The 20,727-nt window shown below is 52.2% G+C and overlaps 1 protein-coding gene across 8 annotated transcripts in view; it reads left to right on the top strand.

Moving 5' to 3' along the window:
- Positions 1–20,727, top strand: part of CTIF (cap binding complex dependent translation initiation factor) — a 248,619-nt gene that overhangs the window by 80,492 nt on the left and 147,400 nt on the right. For all 8 annotated transcript variants that reach the window (XM_081148375.1, XM_081148374.1, XM_081148376.1 and 5 more), the window contains 3 exons: positions 6,456–6,529; positions 7,722–7,826; positions 13,022–13,097. In XM_081148375.1, coding sequence (XP_081004501.1) covers positions 6,456–6,529; positions 7,722–7,826; positions 13,022–13,097 — 255 coding nt within the window. The remainder of the gene's footprint in view (positions 1–6,455; positions 6,530–7,721; positions 7,827–13,021; positions 13,098–20,727) is intronic.

Below are 20,727 nucleotides of genomic sequence, written 5' to 3'. Positions count from 1 at the left end.
GAAGAGAAATTCCCACAACTCTGGGCTGCGAAACCAGCGGGGACTGTGGCTGAGGGTCGCGGAGGCTGCAGGAGCCCCAGCAGCTCCTCTTAAAGGGCGGCGCACAGACTCACTCGGACACGCTCCCTCTGAGCCCAGCGCCGGGCAGCAGCCTGAAAGGACCTGGGACACGGGGGGGGGGGGGGGGGGGGGGGGGGGGGGGCGGGAACTAACCTGCCTGAGATCCGGGCGAGAGGCGGAGGGCGGCTTCCTCCCAGGCAGAAGAGCTGGCAGAGGCCATGGCTCCTTTGGCGAGTCCTCCCCGCACACAGCCAGCAGGCAGGCGCCATATTTGAATCCCCAGCACCTGACTCCCACCGTTGGCCCCGCCCTGTGATTCCCAGAGGCCCCGCCCCTCCCCACCTGCAGCTCATCCAGGCCATTTCCAGTGGCTTTTCTATGCAAGTGGCCTCTCAAGCCTCATGCTTAGGACTTTCCTAAAATCTCTCAAACAAGCAGCAGTGTGCCCCATAAGGCTTGATAAGTGGCCTCAGGCCTGGCACTAGCAGCAGCCTGCATTGGCTCATAGCTTGTCCTCTCCTGGACACCTGCAAGCCCAGCACAAGTAGCAGCCAACTACAGTTTGCTGTGTAGCTCACGCTGGGTGGCCCTGGGCAAGGCACTGGCAGAGGCTGACTTTGCACCTCCCGGGAGGCCCCAGATACAGTGCACCTGGTGGTCAGACTTGATCACGCTGGATTACAACCCTACCACATCCACGAGTGACACACTCAAGGGGCACACTTGGTGAACACCAAAGCTCCACTGAAGTAAATCCTGCACCATAGGGGTGTCTCCAGCACAGCAGCTCCTTGGCTGTCGTTGCAGCTGGTCCTCACAGCTGATTGGCCAGGGAGTCAATTCCTCCCAGTGACACCAACAGCAACCAAGGTTCAACTACAACAGAACAGTGCACACAGCCCACACAGGGGAGCACCTAGAAGGCCCAGCTCAGGTGACTGGGGAGGCTGGGCCACTGGACCCTACAGGACACCTACTACACAAAGCCACTCTACCAATTCCAGGCGACATAGCAGCTCTACCTAATACATAGAAACAAACACCTGGAAGCAGCCAAAATGTGGAGGCAAAGAAACATGTCACAAAGGAAAGAAGAGAAGAAATCTCTAGAAGAGGAACTAAATGAAATAGATCCAAGCAAGCTAACAGATACAGAGTTCAGAATTTTGTTTATAAGGATGTTTAAGCAGACTATTAGGGAAATAACTGAGAAAATCGATAACATAATAAAGTACCACTTTGAAATGAAGGCTACATGAACTGAAATGAAGAATAATTTACAGGGAATCAACAGTAGAGTAGAGGACGCTGAGAATCAAATCAGCAATTCGGAACATGAGGAAACAAAAAACATCCAACCAGAAGAGCAAAAAGAAAAAAGAATCCAGAAATATGAAGATAGTATAAGGAGCCTCTGGGACAACTTCAAGAGGCCCAACATTCGTATTATTTGGGTGCCAGAAGGGCAAGGAAGAGAGCAAGAAATTGAAAACCTATTTGAAAAAATAATGACAGAAAACTTCCCCTACCTGGAGAAAGAAATAGACTTAACAAGTCCAGGAAGCACAGAGGGTCCCAAACACGAGGAATCCAAAGAGGCTACACCAGGACACATCATAATTAAAATGCCAAAGGTTAAAGACAAAGAGAGAATCTTAAAAGCAGCAAGAGAAAAACAGTTAGTTACCTACAAGGGAGCACCCATACGACTGTCAGCTGATTTCTCAACAGAAACCTTGCAGGCCAAAGGGAGTGGCAAGAAATATTCAAAGTGATGAAAAACATGGTACTACAACCAAGATTGCTCTACCCAGCAAAGCTATCAATTAGAATTGAAGGTGAGATAAAAAGCTTCACAGATAAGAAAAAGCTAAAGGAGTTCATCACCACCAGACCAGCACTACAGGATAAGTTGAAGGGTCTTTAAGAAGAAGCTAATGAACAAAAGAATCTGATGAACTAAATAGATCCAGAGACATTGACACATGAAACGGACGATCATATCTCAGAGGAAAGAGGGAAGGGGGGTGAAGGGTGGGAAGAGAATAACCAAAGAAGTTATATGCATATATGCATAACCCATGGACACAGTCAATAATGGAGTAAAGGCCTGGGGAGGGGGTGGGAGCTAAGTAGAGGGGGTCAGTTGGGGGGAAAAATGGGACACCTGTAATACTCTCAACAATAAAGATAAATTTTTTTTAAAAACTCAACATTAAAAACGATTCAATTTAAAAATGAACAAAATACATGAAGTCACATTTTTCACTGAGAAGATGTACAGATGGCAGATGAGCACACAGAATAGGTGTTCAACACCATTAGCCAGTACAGAGTGTCACTACACACCTATCAGAACATCTGTAATTAACAACACCGAGTGCTGGGGAGGGTGCAGAAGGACCAGGTCACTCATACGTTACTGGTGGAGATGTACAGCCATTCTAGAAAACAGTTGGGCAGTTTCTTTAAAAACTCAACCTGCGAGTACCATATGATTCAGCCATTGCATTCCTGGCTGTTTATCCCTGAGAAATGAAAACTTATGTGCACACAAAAACCTGTACTCAAATGTTTTTAGCAGCTTTTGTGATAATAGTCCAAACTGGAATCAGCCCACATGTCCTTCAACAGGTGACTGGTGAAACAAGCCGTGGCCCTCAGCAATGGAGAGGAGTCAACTACTGACACTCACAACTACCTGGGTGACTCTCCAGGGAATTGTGCTGAGTGCAAAAAAGCCAGTCCCTCAAAGTTACATACTCTATGATTCCATTTATGTAACATTCTTGAAATGGCAAAATTATGGAAATGGGCAACAGTTAGCAGTTGCCAAAGACTGGAGAAGGAGGGGAGCCCAGAGGGAAGTGCATGTGGGTGTGGGTGTGGGTGTGGGTGTAAAAGGGCCACAGGAGGGATCCTCATGGTGGTGGAAATGTTCTGCATCTTGACTGTATCAGCGTGAGCATCCTGGATGTGACCCTGACTTAGGGGAAATATACTTGGCCATGGGCTTTAGTCACTATCTCCCACTTCTCCCTGGACTTTTGGGTCTTAATTCTAAGACAATGGGGGTAGAGAGGGAAGGAATAGAATGAACAGACACAGAAGTTCCAGATTTAAAGGAATGGCCATTCCTGCCCCTGAATTCCTCGCTGGTGCCATCCAGGAGGTTCTCTTTTCTAGTTTCTGCGCTGCCATTCTCCTGCCTTGAAGGCCCTACATTTAATTGTAGAGGGGTAAAATATTGGGGGTCCATCATCTTCTTTCCCACCTGTGTGTGGACGCTGTCCTTGGTGCTGAACGGACTCGCGCACAGGGCACACACACCACCGCCGCCACCCCCCCCCCCCCAGGACAGGACTCTTTCTCTTTGGGCCCTTCCCTTCCCTACCACCTCCCTCTGCACTTGGCTCCTTGCTTTCTTTTTGCTGAAACAAACCCAAGTCACCCTTAAAGTCTAGTTTAGTTTGGGCGTGAGAGGAGTTTCAGACCCAGCCCATAGGAAGCATAAGTTTTGGCTTAGGATATGCCAGGGGCCAGTGGGGAAGGGAGAGTGGAGTCCTCCTGCTGCCCCGTCCTACTCAGCTAGGTTCTGCCTAGTTTCTAAACCCTTGCAGCTAGAATTGTCAGTGCATGCACACATACACACACACACACGCACAAGCAAAAATCACTCTTAGTTGTGTTAATAAAAAAAGCATCATAGAAGAGAGTTATTTTCCCCCCACACCACACCTGACTTAGCATGTATTTCTACTGTACAGGGATTGACTCCTCCCTTGTTTCATTCATTCAGGCATGGAGCCCCCCCATCCTAATACAGACAGTTCACACCCCATAGTCCCTGTTAACTTCACTATAGCAGATTCACCCTCTCCACCAGCACTGCCTTCCCACACGTGGGCGGAGACGGACTCAGAGAACCCACATGTTAGTGAGAGATGAATATGTTACTGAATTATGGAAACCTACAGTGGCTCAGAATTTATCTGAATAATTGCATACTGCAGTGGTTAAGAGCATAAATTCTGGGCCTCGCTATGTGCGTTCCCATCCTGGGAACTAGCTCTATGAATGTGGGCAAGTTTTCCAGGTCTCAGTTTCTTCCTCAGTGAAATGGGGGTAATAACAACATTGGCTTCCTAGGGCTGTCACAGAGGTGAAGAGCTCAGATGGTGCCTGGCCTCTAGCGAGTGCTGCCTTGTCTCCTCTCATCATCATCTGGAGTCTGTCTTCCCCTGAGCTGAGGCAGCTGTGCTCCCAGGGGCCTCTCAGGGGTGGCTTCAGTCTCCCTCCCTGGGCGGGCCATTTCCATGTCTCGTTCCACGCAGTTTAAAGTGCTCATTACCCCTTTGTGGTCATTCTGAGAGCAGCATGCTTCACCCTGGCATGGGGCCCCCTAATTGCCAGTAAAAGGGGCTGTTGTGAAGGATTTAGCAGTGTTGAAGTACTAAAAATGATCCACTGAAAAGGGTGATTGTTTTTGATAAGGCTTCTCAAAACCTTGGCATGGCAGCAACCCGGGGGGGCAGGGCCTGGGCGACCATAGGGCCAGGGAGGGGTGGGGCACAGAGACAAACTGTGGTCACCAGGGCCAACCAGGGAATGCAGGCCAGAGAATGTTCTTGAAGAAGCCATGGAGGTTTTATGGAGAGCTCTCAGTGCCTGGCCACTGGGTCTTTGCTAAATAATATTTCATGGGACCCTTGCTGGTCCTAAGGCTCAGACTGGGGGGGAAAGGAGTGGGTAGGGAGATACAACAAAAAAGTGAAACCAGGGTTTCTACCTTCGACAAGATGGCAGACTAATTGGGGAAGAGAGCTAACATAGAGAGCATTAGATGACTGTTTCCTAAGGGGGGGTGGGGGGGGCTCATGGAACCCTAGTCCTACAAAGTGTTCAGTGGAATAAAAAGGAAGGGTGGGTGGATTTCTGGCCAAAAGAATTTGGGAAATACTATATACTACACTGCCACCCATTTGGAGAGTCAGCATCCATCTAAGACATATAAAGGCACTGAGAAGTTCTGCAATAAAGTAATTTATTTAATGATCTCAATGTCCCAAACATTTTACTAGGGAGCCTTTTTTAAACCCTGCCCCCCCCCCCATGAAACTTTTTAATATCCAGTGTTTCCAAAAGCATGTTCCATGGACCTCCAGCTGCACGCAATTTAAACCATCCGAACTCCCCTCCCCGGGTGATTCTGATGCACTCTGACGTTTGAGGGCAAGCGGATCAGTGATGCTAGAGCACCGTTACGGAGCTCTGCAGTCAGGAAGGGAAACAACCACTGGGGTGCATGCTGTCCATGCTGTGGGTTCATGGGGCACAAGTGTCACGTCAAGGAAAGTGCAGAACTAAAGGAATGAAGGGTCTTTAGCTGGATCCTAACAGAAAGGAAGCCTGAGGGCAGGTGGTGGAAAGAACACTTGTTTGTTTTCTCTGAGTCCAGGAAGACCACAGTGGCCCAACGAGGGGTCATGGATGGACATGGGTTCTTTTGTTTAACTTTATGTGGGATTTACTTATGTCATGGCATGTTGTTTTAATTTGTTTATCCTCACTGCTGTGTAGTTTGTGAACATACCACGATTTGTTTGTGTGGTCAGCTGTTGGTGGGCATTTGGGTAGTTTCCAGTTTGGAGCTGCTCTGTCACCTGGGCTGCATGCTGTTGGGGAACATCCGTGTACATTTCGGGTGTGTTTATACCTGGAAGCACAGTCCTGGGTCACGAGGCATGTACACCTTCAGCGTTAGTGGAGTTGGAAGTTTTGCTGTTAAAGAGCGAGAGGAGGGATAGCAGACTGCTAACAAGGGAGGGATGACATCAGGAGTAGAGGCAGGGAGGGCAGAGAAACCAAATCACAGAAGTTGGAGCAAGTAAAGCATTTCTGTCTGCGCGCTGGATCCTGTAGGAAAAATCTGAGGGTGAAGACTGGAGCTGGCTGACTTAGAGAAATTCAGCCGCTGGCGTAGCCTTGGTCAGTGGGGGCTTCTCAGTGCTGCCTGATTTCAGGTAGTGGGGAAGTCAACCCCCAACATGGACCCTCCAGTGTGCCTGGATCTGCAGAGCCCCTCCCTGGGGAGAACCCATAGCCACCAGGCCGGCGTGGTGGTGGCAGCTCGCCCATGTGGAGGCTTGGAGGAGAGAGCCAGGGGCTGGGGCAGTGGTGACCCAAGCTGTTTCTATACCTCACAGCACAGCTCTGTCAAAGCGAGGCCCGTGCCTGGGAGGAGGGATGCTGCCCAGGATGCCCAACCAAGGGGCACAGGGAGGGCCTCTGCAGCCCTGTCTGGAATTGGGCCTTGGGGAGGCCTTCCACCCACTCATTCTCAGTGTCCTGGACAAGCAAATGATGTTACCCCTTTTCTCCCCCACCTCTTCTAGAATGGCAGCAAAGATCACTCTCTGGACATGCTGGGCACAGACATCTGGGCCGCCAACACCTTTGATTCCTTCAGGTAAGCTCCGCTTCTGTGTGGTGTGTGGCTCTGGCTGGGACCTCAGCTTACTGGTCCTGATGCCCCACAGGGTCTTTGGGGGCTGAGGAAATGCTGAAAGTTCACTGATCAAGAAGCGGAGAGAAACCAGAGGGGCATGAAATAGCTTACAGGGTGAGGCCGAAGAGAAAGGAGGCCAGAGAGAGGAGAGAAGGAGATCAGAGGAAGGAAAAGGAGGGGAGAGTACCCAAGGGGAAAAGGGAGAGGTGGCAGAGAGAGAAGAGGGTAGAGATAGAAGCTGCCAGTCCCACCCCAGGGACAGGGAAGACTGGGGAGGAGCGAAGGAAACTGACTCCAGATGTCAGGCAGCCTGGGTTCGAGTTGGGGACAAATAACTGGCTGCAGACTCCACCCCTAACGCCTGAGGTGATAGCTGGTGGGGGCTGGCAGCAGGGAAGGCTGGAGGAAGGAGGGATTGTCAGTGGCTCAGACTCTAGAAGGTTCCTGGTGGATCAGGTTGAAAGAACAGGTATTGGCCAGGGTTCCTCCAGAGGAGGAGACAGTGCCCCTGAAGGGGTTGCTAATGGGCTTCTGCCATGGTGCCCACCCTCTGGGAAGTGATGGCCTCGGGCACTGGATGGCATGGCCCCTTCGCTCCACTCTGCCCTGGCTCTAGAGCGGGCCACCCCCAAGCATGTTCCAGACACACCCCTGGCTAGGGTTCAGGCTCACTCAGCACCATGGGTCTCCTGGGACTGGAAGGTGCAGAACCTGGCCTCCTGGACCTCAGTGCAGCCTTGTCACCATTTTGAGCTGCTCTCAGAGGCTCTAGTAACAGGTTTCAGGCCTCCTTTCTCTCTCCAGCCTTTCCGAAATGTAGGTGTGAAAACAGACTCTCAAGTGTTTTAAGTAGACGGCTTTAGCGTAGGCATCAGGCTTACGCTGTGTTTTATAAGCGCGTGGTACTGTACAGCAGGGTTGAGGAGAGGTGAGGGTTTTGTGGGCCATCCCCAGAGCTGACACCACAGGCTCCGTTCTGAGCGAGGGGTCCCTGCCTGACTCTGCCCTAGGCTAGTGGGTGCCCTCCACTCCCTGCCTGCCTCTTTCTGAGGACGCTTCCCTGCCTGGTTGTGCCTGGGTGCCTGGGCCCATCAGTAACTGGGTTTGTCTCCTCCCGTATGCCTCTCATTTCTTGCCCTCCCTCACCCTCTAGTGGTGCCACCTGGGACCTGCAGCCCGAAAAGCTGGACTTCACCCAGTTCCACCGGAAGCTCCGACACAGGCCCAAGCAGCCCCTGCCACACATTGACCGTGAAGGGTAAGGGGCAGCCAGCCCAGGCATGGGGACGGGGCTCTTACATAGGGGTCGGGTGGGTAAGGAACAGCTGCAGCTGTACCAGAGCTGAGAGGGGCCTTTCCCTGGATGGGAAGGCGTTCCTGCTGCCCTAGGGACATACAGATGACTCACTGCCTCAGACCTGCAGGCTCACTGTCCTCTCTCCTGAATCCCTCCACCTTTCACTGCCCAGGCCCCTGCAGCCACACTGCCCGCTTGCTCCCCTCCTGACCCTGGTTGTCAATAGCCTAGTGCAATGAGTCTCACACTTGACCAGAACCACCTGGGGCTTGTTAAAACACAGATCCCTGGGCCCACCCGCAGGGACTCCAATTCAGGAGGTCTAGGGTGGGGCGTGAGAGTGTGCATTTCTAACAGATTCCTAGGGATGCTACTGCTGCTGGTCCTGGGACCCCACTTTGAGAACCGTCAGTGTAGTGGTTGACTTTACACCAGGTTGTCTCACCCTCTACTTATTTTGTGCATCAGTGTTACCTTCCTCTTTTAAAGAGCCCTGTTCTTGGGGTTTTACGGAGGTTTCATTACATAGTCATGATTGATTATACCATTGGCCATCGGCAATTGATTCAATCTCCAACCCCTCTCCCATTCCCAGAGGTCAGGGGATGGGACTGAAAGTTCTAACCCTCCAATCTCTTGGTTGGTTTCCCTGGCAACCAGCCCCATCCTCATACCTAGGAACTTACTAATGTCCCTTTATCATTTAGAAAATCCCAAGGATTTTAGGAGCTCTGCGCCAGGACTGGGAAGGAAGACCAAATATATCTTATTATAAATTACAATATCACACATGGTAATTCTGTGTTTTAACTCTTTGTGGACCTGCCAGTGTTTTCCACAACAGCTGAATATTTTACCTTCCCACCAGCAATATACAAGGGCTCTGATTTCCCCACATCCTTGCTAACACTCGTTATTTTCTTTCTTTTTTTTTTAAATTATACTCGTGGTTTTTATTTTTCTTTCCAAGCCTTTTCTGCCCCCTCCTGTCTCCCTGTCACTTGAGATCTAAACATAACTCTCCTGCCTCTCCCCTGGCCTCCTGCTGCCCCTTCCTGCCCCGCCCACACCTTCTCTCAGCAACGCTGCTCTCACCACAGTATGAGCAGCAGCCTGGGAGGGCGATGGGCTCATCCTTATTTCAGAGATGAGCGGGATGAAGCTCAGAGGGTAGCAGAGCCATGAGTTAAGGCCTTCTGTCGCCATCCAGTGTATCCTTGAATCAGCTTATCCCCTTAAAACGTTATGCAAAATTGTGCGCACATGCATGTTTTCCTAGGGAGAGGTATGTCTCATATCAGACTCTCCCACAGGACCCTGGCCTCTCACCATGCCCTTTTTTCTCATTGCCCTGCTTGTGTGGGTTCCATCAGAGCTTCTGTGGTCTTTTTTGGGGGGAGAGGAGAGATGGCCTTGAGCATAGAGCACCCTATTAGAAGACAATGGAGCAAAGCAGAGGCCGGGCCCCAAGGCTCCCCTGGCCCTGCCTCACGCCCTCTACCTGCTCACTGCTCACTGCTCACTGCTCAACCCCTCATTCAACAGCAGCAAGGCCGTTTCCTCCTGAGCTGCCGAGCTGCACAGGGCTAAAGGCACACTGCTGAGTTTAGCAAAGTGACCTTTCCTCAGCAGGTCAAGTTCAGGCGCGGATGTTCAGCAGAGATGATGCTTCCCATCTGCCTGGTTGCGGGAGCTGTTAAGCTTAGGGTGTACCAGGGGAACAAACATTTTGCATTTCTGAAGCCCAGTCACTAGGCCCCCTAGGTTCCCACATGGTGCTGGGTACTGTGAGGAACACACACACACACACACACACACACACGCTCGCACCCTCACACACACTGTATAAAATATAGTTCCTGCCCAGCAGGACTGTCTACTATTAAAAGGACACACGAATCTATTCATGATTGGGACTGTATAGGGAAGTAAAAGACTCAGTTTTGTGGGGTAGACATTTAGAGAGTGCACACTGTAAAATAAGCTGCCAGGCACGTAGTTAAGTAAATGCAAAGGGGGTCAGAGTGAGGGCACTTTTGGAGGATGTGTGGGAATGGCTTCGGGAGAGAGACAGCATTTCTCTGGGAAGCTCCCATCTCTCCTATGTCCCCTGGGAGCACATAGATGGTGAAACCAGTGGGGAAACTGAGGCCCAGAGGACAGAAGGTCTGAAGGTGTATGATGGGGAATGTGTCAGTCAGGCTTTCCGAGGTGTCTGTACAAGTTCACACAAATTAACATCATAACAAAACACTAGTTGGCGGTGGCCACAGATGACTGTCCGGGGGAGGAGAGGTTTCCTTGTGCTGAGGACCATTGTCCCCTCTGGAGCCAGAGGGACTGGCGGCTGCACCCCCTTGCCAGCTTCAGGCCAGGCTCACCTACTCATGGGAGCCTCTAGGATTTGCTGACGGTCAGCTAGGGTCTCCCATAGACAGCTGGTTCCGACCAAATTCTCTCTCATCCTGGTTCCAGGGGGGTCCAGGTGCAGCTTCCTGTGGCCACCTTGTGACTGGGCCAGAAACTGTGTCACCTTTAGAGGCCTGCCGCACTGGGGACAGACTCCACGTGCCCAGCACTGCAGCATCCCTCGGAAGCAGGGTACCGCTTTATTGCCAAGGCTTCTCGCAGCCCGTGTATCCATGTAAGGACTGAAATTGGCAAAAGCTGTTGCCTTGGAAACCCTGTTGGCAGCAGTGACTCAGCTGGTCTCTGTCAACCTTCTGCCCTCCCAGTCTGTAGTCCTCCAGGAGGTGTGAGCCTTAGACAGGGCAGGTCCAGGGCCCAAGGGGACACAGACCTCCCTGCACACCACCCACTGCCAACCCTGGGGCTGTGACGTGGGAATGAAAGACCATGCTGTGCTGTGCTAGGCTGGTGCCTGGCATGTGGTTGGAGCCAGAGGTGTGGTATACACGCACGTGACTTAAAGGAGCCCGTGTCAGCCATTCCAGTCAGCCAAGCATCCCCAGGTCCCTCCTTCCCCACTGCCATGACGTGTATAAAACAGATGACTACGAGCTGTTGATGCCTTCACAGGCCGGCCTCTCTCTACTATGCAGATTTGCTAATGAAAAGGTGGTTGGATGTTTCCAGACCTTTCTTCACCTAATCTGTAGCGTAGCACATCACGAGGTTCGGTTGGGGACAGAGGGGGCAAGAACTCTCCTCTTTTCCCTCCTTATACCTTTCCCACCCCAGCTTCACCTGCCAGACCCCAGCTGTCCTTCCAACCCTGGCCCTCCAGGATCATCTTTTAGTCACCCCAGGCACCCCACCCTCTCCCCATTCCAGCCCATGAACTCTGATGTCCCTGCTGGCATTGCACTTGTGCTGAGCTCCCGGCCTTTGCCCTCCCTGCTGTCCTCTGCCTGGGACATTCTCCCAGATTCTCTTCTTGGTCAGCTCACAACCCATCTCCCTCCCTCTGCCCAGACTGTTGTGGATGCTGTTCTTCTGGGTTCCTGTAGCACCCCCTCTTACCCCTGACCCAGCACTGCTGTGGCCGAGGGCCCAGCCTGTGCACTGTTTACACTGGGGCCAGCCCCAGCCAGAGCCCACACAAAGGCTCTTCTGAACTCTGGGGTGGATCACAGCCCCATGTCCTCTTCCACCCAAGCCTTTGTTCATATTTGCAGCCACCCGGTTTCTCTTCCTGGGGGTTCCAGGGCCCTTCTGTCCATAGGTGTTTCATGACACTTATCTCATGCTACCCCCTACTGGGGCTCAGGTGTACCATCCTCTCAGCTGAGATCAGGACTTGTTTCCTAAGAACTATGAGCTATCTGAGGCCAGGACCATGTTGGATTTATTTTCCACAACTCCAAGGGAGGTTGACAGGAGGGCCCAAAACACAAGAGATGCTTGGTGAATATTGAACAAGTAAACTGAAGTTTGAAAGCTGCACTAACTGTAGATAGAAAACACTGCCCCCAGCCTCCTGGGCAGCCCTCACCCTACCTGGACCAATAATAATAATAGTAACTAATACTTACTGTGCACAGGTCGTATGCCAATACCATTCTCAGTGCTTGCCTTATATTATTTAAAACTCACCACAACCTAGGAAGGTGAGAGTTGTTACTCTCTTCACTTTGACAGATGAAGAAACTAGGAGACACCCCTCCATGAGTGACCTGCATGAAGCTGGTCTGGCTCTAGAATCTGTGCTCTTAGTCACTACACTGCTGCTCTTCCCCAACAACAACAATAGCAATAGTAGCAGAAGTAGAGGTAGTACCAGTAATAGCAATATATTTACCTTGCTTGCTTTATTATAATTTAGTTTATCACCTGTATTTACCATGATAATATACTTATCATTAAATATGGTATATTAAATGTGTGTGTGCGCACGCAGGAGCGCACCTGGCAAGGTTCTAAGCACTTCGATCCATTAATCTAATCCTCCATTCACCTTATCATACTAAGGACTATTAATTATCCCAATTTTTCAAATGAGAAAACAAGTACAGAGAGGTGAAGTGACTTGCACAGGGTCACCCAGTTAGTAAGGGATGCGCTTTAACACCCACTAGTCTGATGTCAAAGTCTGCACCCTAAATATGCAAGAGACACGGACCTTTGGCGGTGAATCAGGGCCCATGTCTCTGGCCTGCAGGTTCGCCTGACCACCGAGGACATGAAGACAAAGCATCAGTGTCTGAGTGGGTTTGCGGACTGGCCCAAGGTCAGGCCAAGGAGAAGGAAGCCCCACTGGGGCCTGTGTGACCTTGAGAAAGCTGCTTGGTCTCTTTCCACTCATTTTCTTTTTAGTGTAATGGGTAAGATGATTGGCTTTTGCGGAGCTATGACAGGTTTGGGGCTTTTACCAGCAAAGAGCTTAGGTGTTTGCCTGGAAGGGTCTAGGGAAACTCTGGCACTTCTGTGCCCCTGCGCTCAGGCTGGCCTCCGTATTCCCATCTACATGAGCCCTTTGTCCACGAAGGCCTGTGTTGCCAGTCTGGGGGCAGAGGACAGCATCTGCAGGGTCTCCAGGGCCATTTCCTCCTGATGGGACAGGCTGATTCTGCACGCCTTGAGGGAGGGCAGGGCCAGGTGGCTCCTGACTGACCCCGCTCTTCTTACTTGCCAGGTCAGGACAGGATACATGAATGTGCCGTCCTTTCAATGTCTTTATGTCTTTTCTGATCTAGGTGTGGAAAAGGAAAGCTGGAAGATGGGGATGGGATCAACCTGAATGACATCGAGAAGGTCCTCCCAGCCTGGCAGGTAGGCGCAGGGGCACAGTCTCCACGCACAACCTTTCCCCCAGGTCCCCGTCCTGGGCCTGGGCTGAGCCTATGCACTCCTGCTGGCCCCTAGCTCCAACAAGGCGTCACCGGATGTACTGGATGTGTGCAGGGGTGGCTGCCTGCCACGGTCCAAAGTGTCCCATTGTGATGTGTGTGCAGAGTGCCCCAGTGGCCCCCAGACTTAATGCCTATTGTAAATCTCCAGGGAGCTCTAGCTTATCGCTCACTGGGAGTCACACATGGAGCACGTCACAGTGAATGGTCCTAGGTGGGAGCGCCTCAGTCAGAGCTCAGATGCTGACACATGGGTGCCCGTCCGGCCCCTGCTCCAGCCAAAGCCAAGGACCTTCTATCCTGATGATCCCACCTGGTCATATTTCCACAGCAGGCAGTGCATCTAGGGGGCGAGTCATGCAGTGCTATCCCTCAAGGACTCATCACTGGGGCTGCTGGGGCTGCTGGGGCTCAGGCCCCTAGGTCCCTGGAGCTGCCAAGGACTTGGGCAGCAGGGGAGACAGTAGGTGCCCACGTTTTTCCAGCATGGTTCTCCACCCGTGAAAGGCACTTAGTTGGTTAGTAAGGGCTGATGCTGTTGACGGTGACAGCCCCCAAGGTCTGCCTCCTGGTAATGGTAGCTGAGAATGAAGATCAAGTGAGCTGGGGTAGGTGACAGCCAGCGACCAGATTTTAGCATCCACAGACCATCAGCAGCTGCAGGTAAGCGGAGGCCAGCTCTCACTGCTCCCCAAGAGCTCTGAGCTGAGGTGAGAAGCTGGAGGCTTTGAGCATGGCAGCATGGTTTCAGGGGGGACACAGTCATAGTTTCAGGCTGTGAGGTCATCCAGCAGGGCAGAAGCTAAAACCCACAGGAGTGGGTTTAGAAAGGGGTTCTAGGGGCCCCATCTGCATTCTTGGCATCTCTATTGTGAACTGCACGTGGGGTGGAAGGGGGTTGGCTGTCCTGCCCTGTTGACAGTGATGTGGACCTTCCAGCCCCCATCATTTGTAATACTGCTCCCAGTGTGGTCCTAGGGTCATGCGCACCTGGTGCAGAGGCCATGTGACAGTCGGCTGCACTGTAATCTCCTCGCACTAGAGGGCACCAGCGCAGCACTCTGGAGGCTGCACAGTCTGACATTTACTGTGGGAAGTCCCTAGTCCCCAGCAGCCAAAGGTGTCCTTGCCTTGGTGCTCAACATGTAAATTGCCCCCAAAATGACCCAAGCCAATGCTCAGGCCCTTTCTCCCCAGAGCAAGGGAGAGGATGAGGCAGCCACACAAAGGTGTAGGGAAGCACCTGTTTGGCCAGAATGTCCCCTGCTTTGCAAAGGCCTGACATTCCTCCAGGGAGTACCCCCCACACACTCCCGAGACCCCTGGGAACATGTGGCAGCTCCCAGGAGGGCACATCATTTAAGCCTCTATCAGCTTCACAGACAGGGAGTGTGCTTGCCCACGGAGTGGGGTACTGGTGGCATTCCCCACACCAGACGGCTTGGGACTTGGGAGTTACAGAGTGTTGGCTTCTGCCCTTGGAGGGACAGTCACTGGCAGCCTGTGCTGAAGGGGAAGATGGAGCCCTGTAATCCAAGCCAGGTTATGCTCCACCAAGTTCAATGTGAAGGCAGGAAATCAAATCTGAACAGATTCTGGCCTCCCTTTGCACACCCCTTGCCTCACCTCTGGCCAAGACACCACCCTGGGGCTCCTTTCCCCTTAGGTTGGTAACTCGATGAGCAATTTCTTGTCAGTGGCTCCTCGGTTTAACCGGAGCTCAGGGGGCCCGAGGCCTCAGGGCCCTGCGGAAATGCTGCTTCCCTATTCCACGCTGCCCGGATGCTTCTGCATTTTTTACAAAACCCCAGTTGAAAGACATTGCTGTTGAATTATCCTGTGTGTTTCGCAAGCTTTCTGAAAGGACATATTTTGATAATTTTTCTTTGACTTCTCTGTCAGACAAACATTATGTCTTCTGTTTTTTGTCTGACAATAGGAACTGCATAATCCAACTTATTTCCCTTTCTGCCTTCCTGTTAGGAAATTTTGAAACGAAATTCTGTGTCTATCTGCAATTAATTATGAACTCACTCTGACCTGGTCAGGTCCGTTGTGCCGATCTCTGGTGACTGAGCCAGATTAGTCATATGTAATGTGTGAGTCCCCCACTGTGGGGTCAGCACTGCACATGCTGAACAGGAACATCACCCAGTCAGATGGGATTTTTAGGTTCATGGATGTGCCTAATGCACTGTCTACAGGGGAGCTCAGAAGACTCAGGGAAGGTAGAGCAGGATCTCTGACCTCATGAGAGTGTGTCCAGGGCACTTTCTTTACTCGGGCCCAGAAAGGGGACAGGAGACCAGGTAAAGGAAGAGACAGTGAGACTTGGGGTTAAGCACCCTGTTCCCCTGCTTGGCCCCAAATAATAACAGGATAAGAACCACCACTCCCCCAACATGCACACACAGACACATACATGCCTGAAGAATCTGAGGGACAAATGAGCTTTCAGAATTTAAATCACTGCAGGTCAATGTGACGACCAGGCTTCCTCCAGGCCACACTCACTGAGTGCTTGACGGCATAAAAATAGTGGCAGATGCCGGAGCAGCCTTACTTCTCCAGCAGGTGGTGCCGTTGTGGTTTGGAATCCGTGTTGGTGGGCAGGGGCCTCCCCACACTGGATTGAACCTGTTGCAGCCCAGTTCCCAGCCCTCCAGATTGGAAGGAGTGACTTTATTGTTCCCTAGAGCTATGCCAGCTCTGTTGCCAAGTCTTCCGGAAACTTCCAGGATATGCTAACTCATAGGCATAAGGATTATTAACATATCCCAAGATGCCAAGGAACAAAATCATGTGAAAACCAAGTTCTACCGCCTTCCCTCAGGCCCCCTCCTTTTCCCCAAAGTGCTGCTTCATGTCACTTCTTGGTCCGGCCGGAGGTACAGTCTGACTTCATTCATCGGGTCCACCAGTATTGCTTGAGCAACGTTCTGTGGGCCAGGCATTGACTTAGCCATGACAGACTGAGTTAAAGTGCAGGGGCCACTGCCTTTCCAGGGGGCCAGACATGGAATTCTCCCAGTGCCCCCTTTTGAGGATCCAACAGTGTCCATATCACGCCAGCAGCAACGCCACAAACATCCATGCTCCAGGAACTGTGGCAGTTTCTTTTACATATCCTCACGTCATCCCTGTACAGTGCATGCTGTTACCCATCTCCTTTCACAGGAGAGCTTGGCTCTGAGATGCCACCTTCTCAGTAAGGCCTTTGGAACACTCCTCCCCACCTCACTCTGTTCTCTTCCATGTTGCAGATCCCGCATGTGCTCTATTTATTTTGTGGTCTGCATTCTCCCACTGGAATGTCAGCTCTGTGTGGGCTCATATAGGGGCCCACTAAGTATTGGGTGACTGAGTGAACCCTGACTTGCTCCTGTCCTGGAGGGACTCAGCTCCAGCACCCCGGTCCATGCCCTGTGCCTCCCTCTCAGGGGTTCCTATGAATCCAGCCCTGTCTGGGCTGTGTGTCTGCCTATCATCTCTGAATTCACACAACTCCCTGTAAAGTATAGGTACTGCTGTTGTTATTTTGCAGACTAGGGAACTGAGATCAGATACCTTGTCCCAAATCACACCGCTTATCAGCAGTGGGGGAGTGGGGACTGGAATTCAGGCCGCCCGACCCCTCCGGCATCCTTTGTGTGAGGGGTGACGATGCAGAGGAAGAGGCGCTGGAAAACTGTTCTCATTCTGGGCGACTGGAGTCACGTACGGCAAGTTAGGGGTGAATGTCATTTCCTCCAATAAGCAGGAACAAGAAAATGGATATCTTTTTTCTTTCTTTTGAAGGCACTAAAAATGGAAAGAAAGGAGAGAGAGAGAGAGAGGCTGAGAGGAAGAGACCCCTACTGACACCCTCGAAAGAGGAAGAGAAATGATTTTTTTTTTATTTTATTTTTTACCAGCCAGGTTTCCAGTGGCTTCTTTCTAATCCCTGGGACCCAAGACGCTGCGTCAACTCTCAGGGAGGCATGCTTACCTAGGAGAGCCCCCCTGCCTTTCTGGCCACCCCACCCCTCATGCTTCCTCCTTCAGGACAAAAATAGGCGCCCATACAACAAAGGACACGAGTTCTTCATTCCAATCTGTAGTTTCCTGTCGGAGGCCGCCAGGTAGCAAGGCCCTCTGGGAATGGGCCGCGTGCTCTGTGAGGCGAGCCTGTTTGTGTTTTTGTCATTTATGAGTCTTTTTACAAGACATTATTATTTGGGGGGTTGGTGAAGACTTTGTTGGTGACAACTAGGAAAGTTCCTAGGCAACAGGTGGCAGGCTGTGAGGACTGGGTTGTCATGGGCCTGGGGGAAGGCAGATTGCAGGGAGCTGGGAGCTGGGCCAGCAGGTAGCAAGTGCATTCTGGCTCTAGGTCCAGAAAACATCCTCCTTTCTTATAGGACAGGCTAAGTTATCCTGAACACAGCTAGGGTCTTAGGGGGTGGCAAACTGTGGTCCACAAACCAAGTACAGCTCTCCAGCCTGTTTCTACGGAGACAGCGTTCGTGGCACACAGCCACATCCATTCATTCATCTGCCCACTGTCTGGGGCCGAATTTGTGCCACCAGGCAGCACTGGGTGATTGTGACATGGACCCTACTGCCCACAACACCTTAAATGCTTATTCTCTGGCCCTTTACAGAAAAAGTTTGCCAAATGCTGATCTAGAATATAAACGGAAAAATGCCCTCAGAGTTAAGACAGGTGGCAGAATTCCTGAAGTTCATTCACTGTCGTCATCGGCAAGCCCTACAGCTCCACATACAGAACTTGGTGCAGCTCATTCTAACTATCCCCTTTGAGCTTCCATTTCTTCAATAGGATAGGACACCTGTTTGACTTACACTGGAGGGCTGTGCTGAGGGTCCACACGTAAACCAGGCTCTATAGTGACAGTTATTTGTAAACCAAAAAACACTCTACAGATGTGGTGTGGTCTGGCTACAGCTGGAAGCAAGCACAGGACTGGTGAGCTTTACACACAGGAATGTGCTTGGGAACCGTCCAACAGGGACCTCCTGGGGGGTTCTGGGGGGGTGGGGGGAGCAAGGGGGATGGAAATTCTGTTGAGTTTCCCCAGGTCCTTCTGAGACTGAATTCTAAAAAAATAACTGTCTGCCCGTGTAGACCTTCGGCTAAGAGAAGACCTGCCCCCCCAGCTGTGTTTGGCACCTTACTTTGCTCACCATTCCTACATCTGTCTGTCCCTACCTTGCCCTCACCCAGATCTTCCCCCTCTCTCATGGCCCTGTTCAGATTTTACCTCCTCCGGGAAGCCATCCTGGACGAATCAGACCACCTCAGTCCCCAGAGGTTGCATGGACATTCGGAGGGCTTGATTCTGGGCCAGTCTTGAGGGTCTCTGTTTGTTTCCTGCCTCCGCAAGTGTTTGTGCTTCCTGGAGGGGGCAAACCTGGCCCTGGGCCTTGGGGGTGGCCAGACAGTGGGTCTACAGAGAGAGGAGAAGGCATGGCTCCAAGGGCAGCAGAAGTGAGCAGGCAGAGGTTCCAAAGAAAAGGGGGCCTGTGGAGAATGGGGGCGTCTAGGCGTCCTGAAAGGATGTTTCTATAAGCACAGAGAGCAGTTGACCAAATAGGGACCCGACCAAATGTTCTTGAGCCAGGAGGCCTGATGGAAGGAAGATTTAGGCAGCCAAGGGTTAGGGCCCAATCAGTCCTGCTGCCGGGACCCCCTAGGGAATTCCTAGGATGTACACATCTCCCCACAGTGGCCAGGGCAGGAAGTCCTGTTACTTTGTTAGGCACAGGCCAGGGTCTCTTAAAAATATGACTTGCCCCGTAAAGAGGTTATCTGTTCCGTGCCGTTTTTGGCCAGACCATACCCAGAATCCTTTGCTCTGTGCCAGAGGGCTGCATCGGGCAGGAGGGGGCCCTCCGGGGTGAGGCGAGTAACAGGCCTAAGTGAGCCAGACTGACGTCTGCGTCTGTCACGGCCTTGGCTGGGCAAAGGTCATCTCACAGAAAACAAGAGCTGCCCTCCTAGCCCTGCTTGGGAGCTCCGCAGAGGTGCCAGGTTCACAGTGCCCATGGGATCTGACCTACGGATGCTCAGAGGCAGATCTACCGTCCTGCACACACTCGCCGCGACCCCCATCGCCACCCCCAGGGAGCCAGCGGTTCCTGCCAGGAGAGGCCCACAGCCCACCGTCCGTTCCTGAGCAGTTTCGGGGCCTGGTTTAGCGCCCAGGCCTGCTCCCCGGACCGGGCTTCGTTAAGCAAGTTTGCATCCTGGTCCAGCACCTTTCCTTTGTCCGCGGTCGGTGGAAGGAGCAGCTGAGGCAGGGGGAAGAGGAAGGTGTTGCTAAGGGTGTGAAGCATCCATTCTTCCTTTATTAGCCCGCGTGCCATTTCTGGTTGCGTTCTCCTTCCTGGCGGCGGTGAGGTTGGGGGCGGAGAAGCCAGTTATTTTCGTTCACCCCAGCTTGTCTCACTAGGAACAGCCGGCCACCGCAGAGGGGGCAGGGGGGCGGACAGGGCTACGTGCTCTGCAGCAGGCGTTTGTGAATGGGCCCCGGCTCCCGGGCCGTGCCGTTCGCAGGAGGCCCCCCCAGGCGCGCCGACTCTCGCTGGCTGGACACCGTTGTTTCTGGCACTGCAGCGTCCAGGCAGGAGGAAGCTTTCTTCTGGCCCGAGAACAATACCAGGGTCAGCCCGGGGACCTCCCTCCTACACCCTCTTCCTTCCATTGTGAGCCACCACACAATCCCAGGCTGCTTGGCTCTGCACAGCCTGGAAGGAGAGGGGAGGGGCCCCGGAGAGGTTAGCAATGTGTGTGACACCTCTAGGTCTGCCTCGACGTCCCAGCCTGGGCCAGGGTCCTGGAGGCAGCAGATGGACAGACAGACGAACCCTGTATGAGTGACCACAGGGTCCCTGTGCTTTGCAAGGGACTGCCAGCAGGGTGAGACCACTGGCTGATGACACTGCTCTCTCCCCTGCCCCCGCTGAATCGTAGCATGTCAGGGCTGGAAAAGGCCTGCCAGACCTTTTGCCCATCACCCCATTACACAGACAAGGAAACTGAGACCCATAAGTGTAAAGCTTTCACCAAACTTCTTATGGCCATACTTAAAAATTATTTATTGATTCCTGAGGCCCATAGGAAATCCCCAGACTTGCCTTTACCACCAGTGCCTGCTGGCCTTCCAGGCTTCTCTCCTGTGACTCCCCGACTTGGGCTCTAGCCTCATGATTAATTAACAGACCCTTGATTCAGCAGCACCAGTCCCCTTCCTTGCATGTCCTTCCTGCTTCATTTGCCTGCCTACCACATACCTGTTCTTTGAAGACTGCCTGAGGATCACCTCCTCTGTGCAGCCCTCCCTGATTACCCACTTCCTTGTTGAATCATTCAGGCTCCTCCAGCACTTAATATCTACTTATAAAAGGGCTGCCCCTTCACATCATCGGTGTGTGTCTGCCTCTTCCACACATACACACCTTTCCCCACAGCACACACGCCAAATCCTGAGGGTGGAAAACTAACCTTTGCAGCCCTTAAGACAGTGGTTCTCAAAGTGTTGTCCTCAAAC

Source organism: Miniopterus schreibersii (genome assembly GCF_964146895.1).
Source record: "Miniopterus schreibersii genome assembly, chromosome: 10".
Classification (NCBI taxonomy): Eukaryota; Metazoa; Chordata; class Mammalia; order Chiroptera; family Miniopteridae; genus Miniopterus; species Miniopterus schreibersii.
The sequence above is the reverse complement of the archived record's forward strand: the minus strand, read 5'-3'. Positions and strand labels throughout refer to the sequence as shown.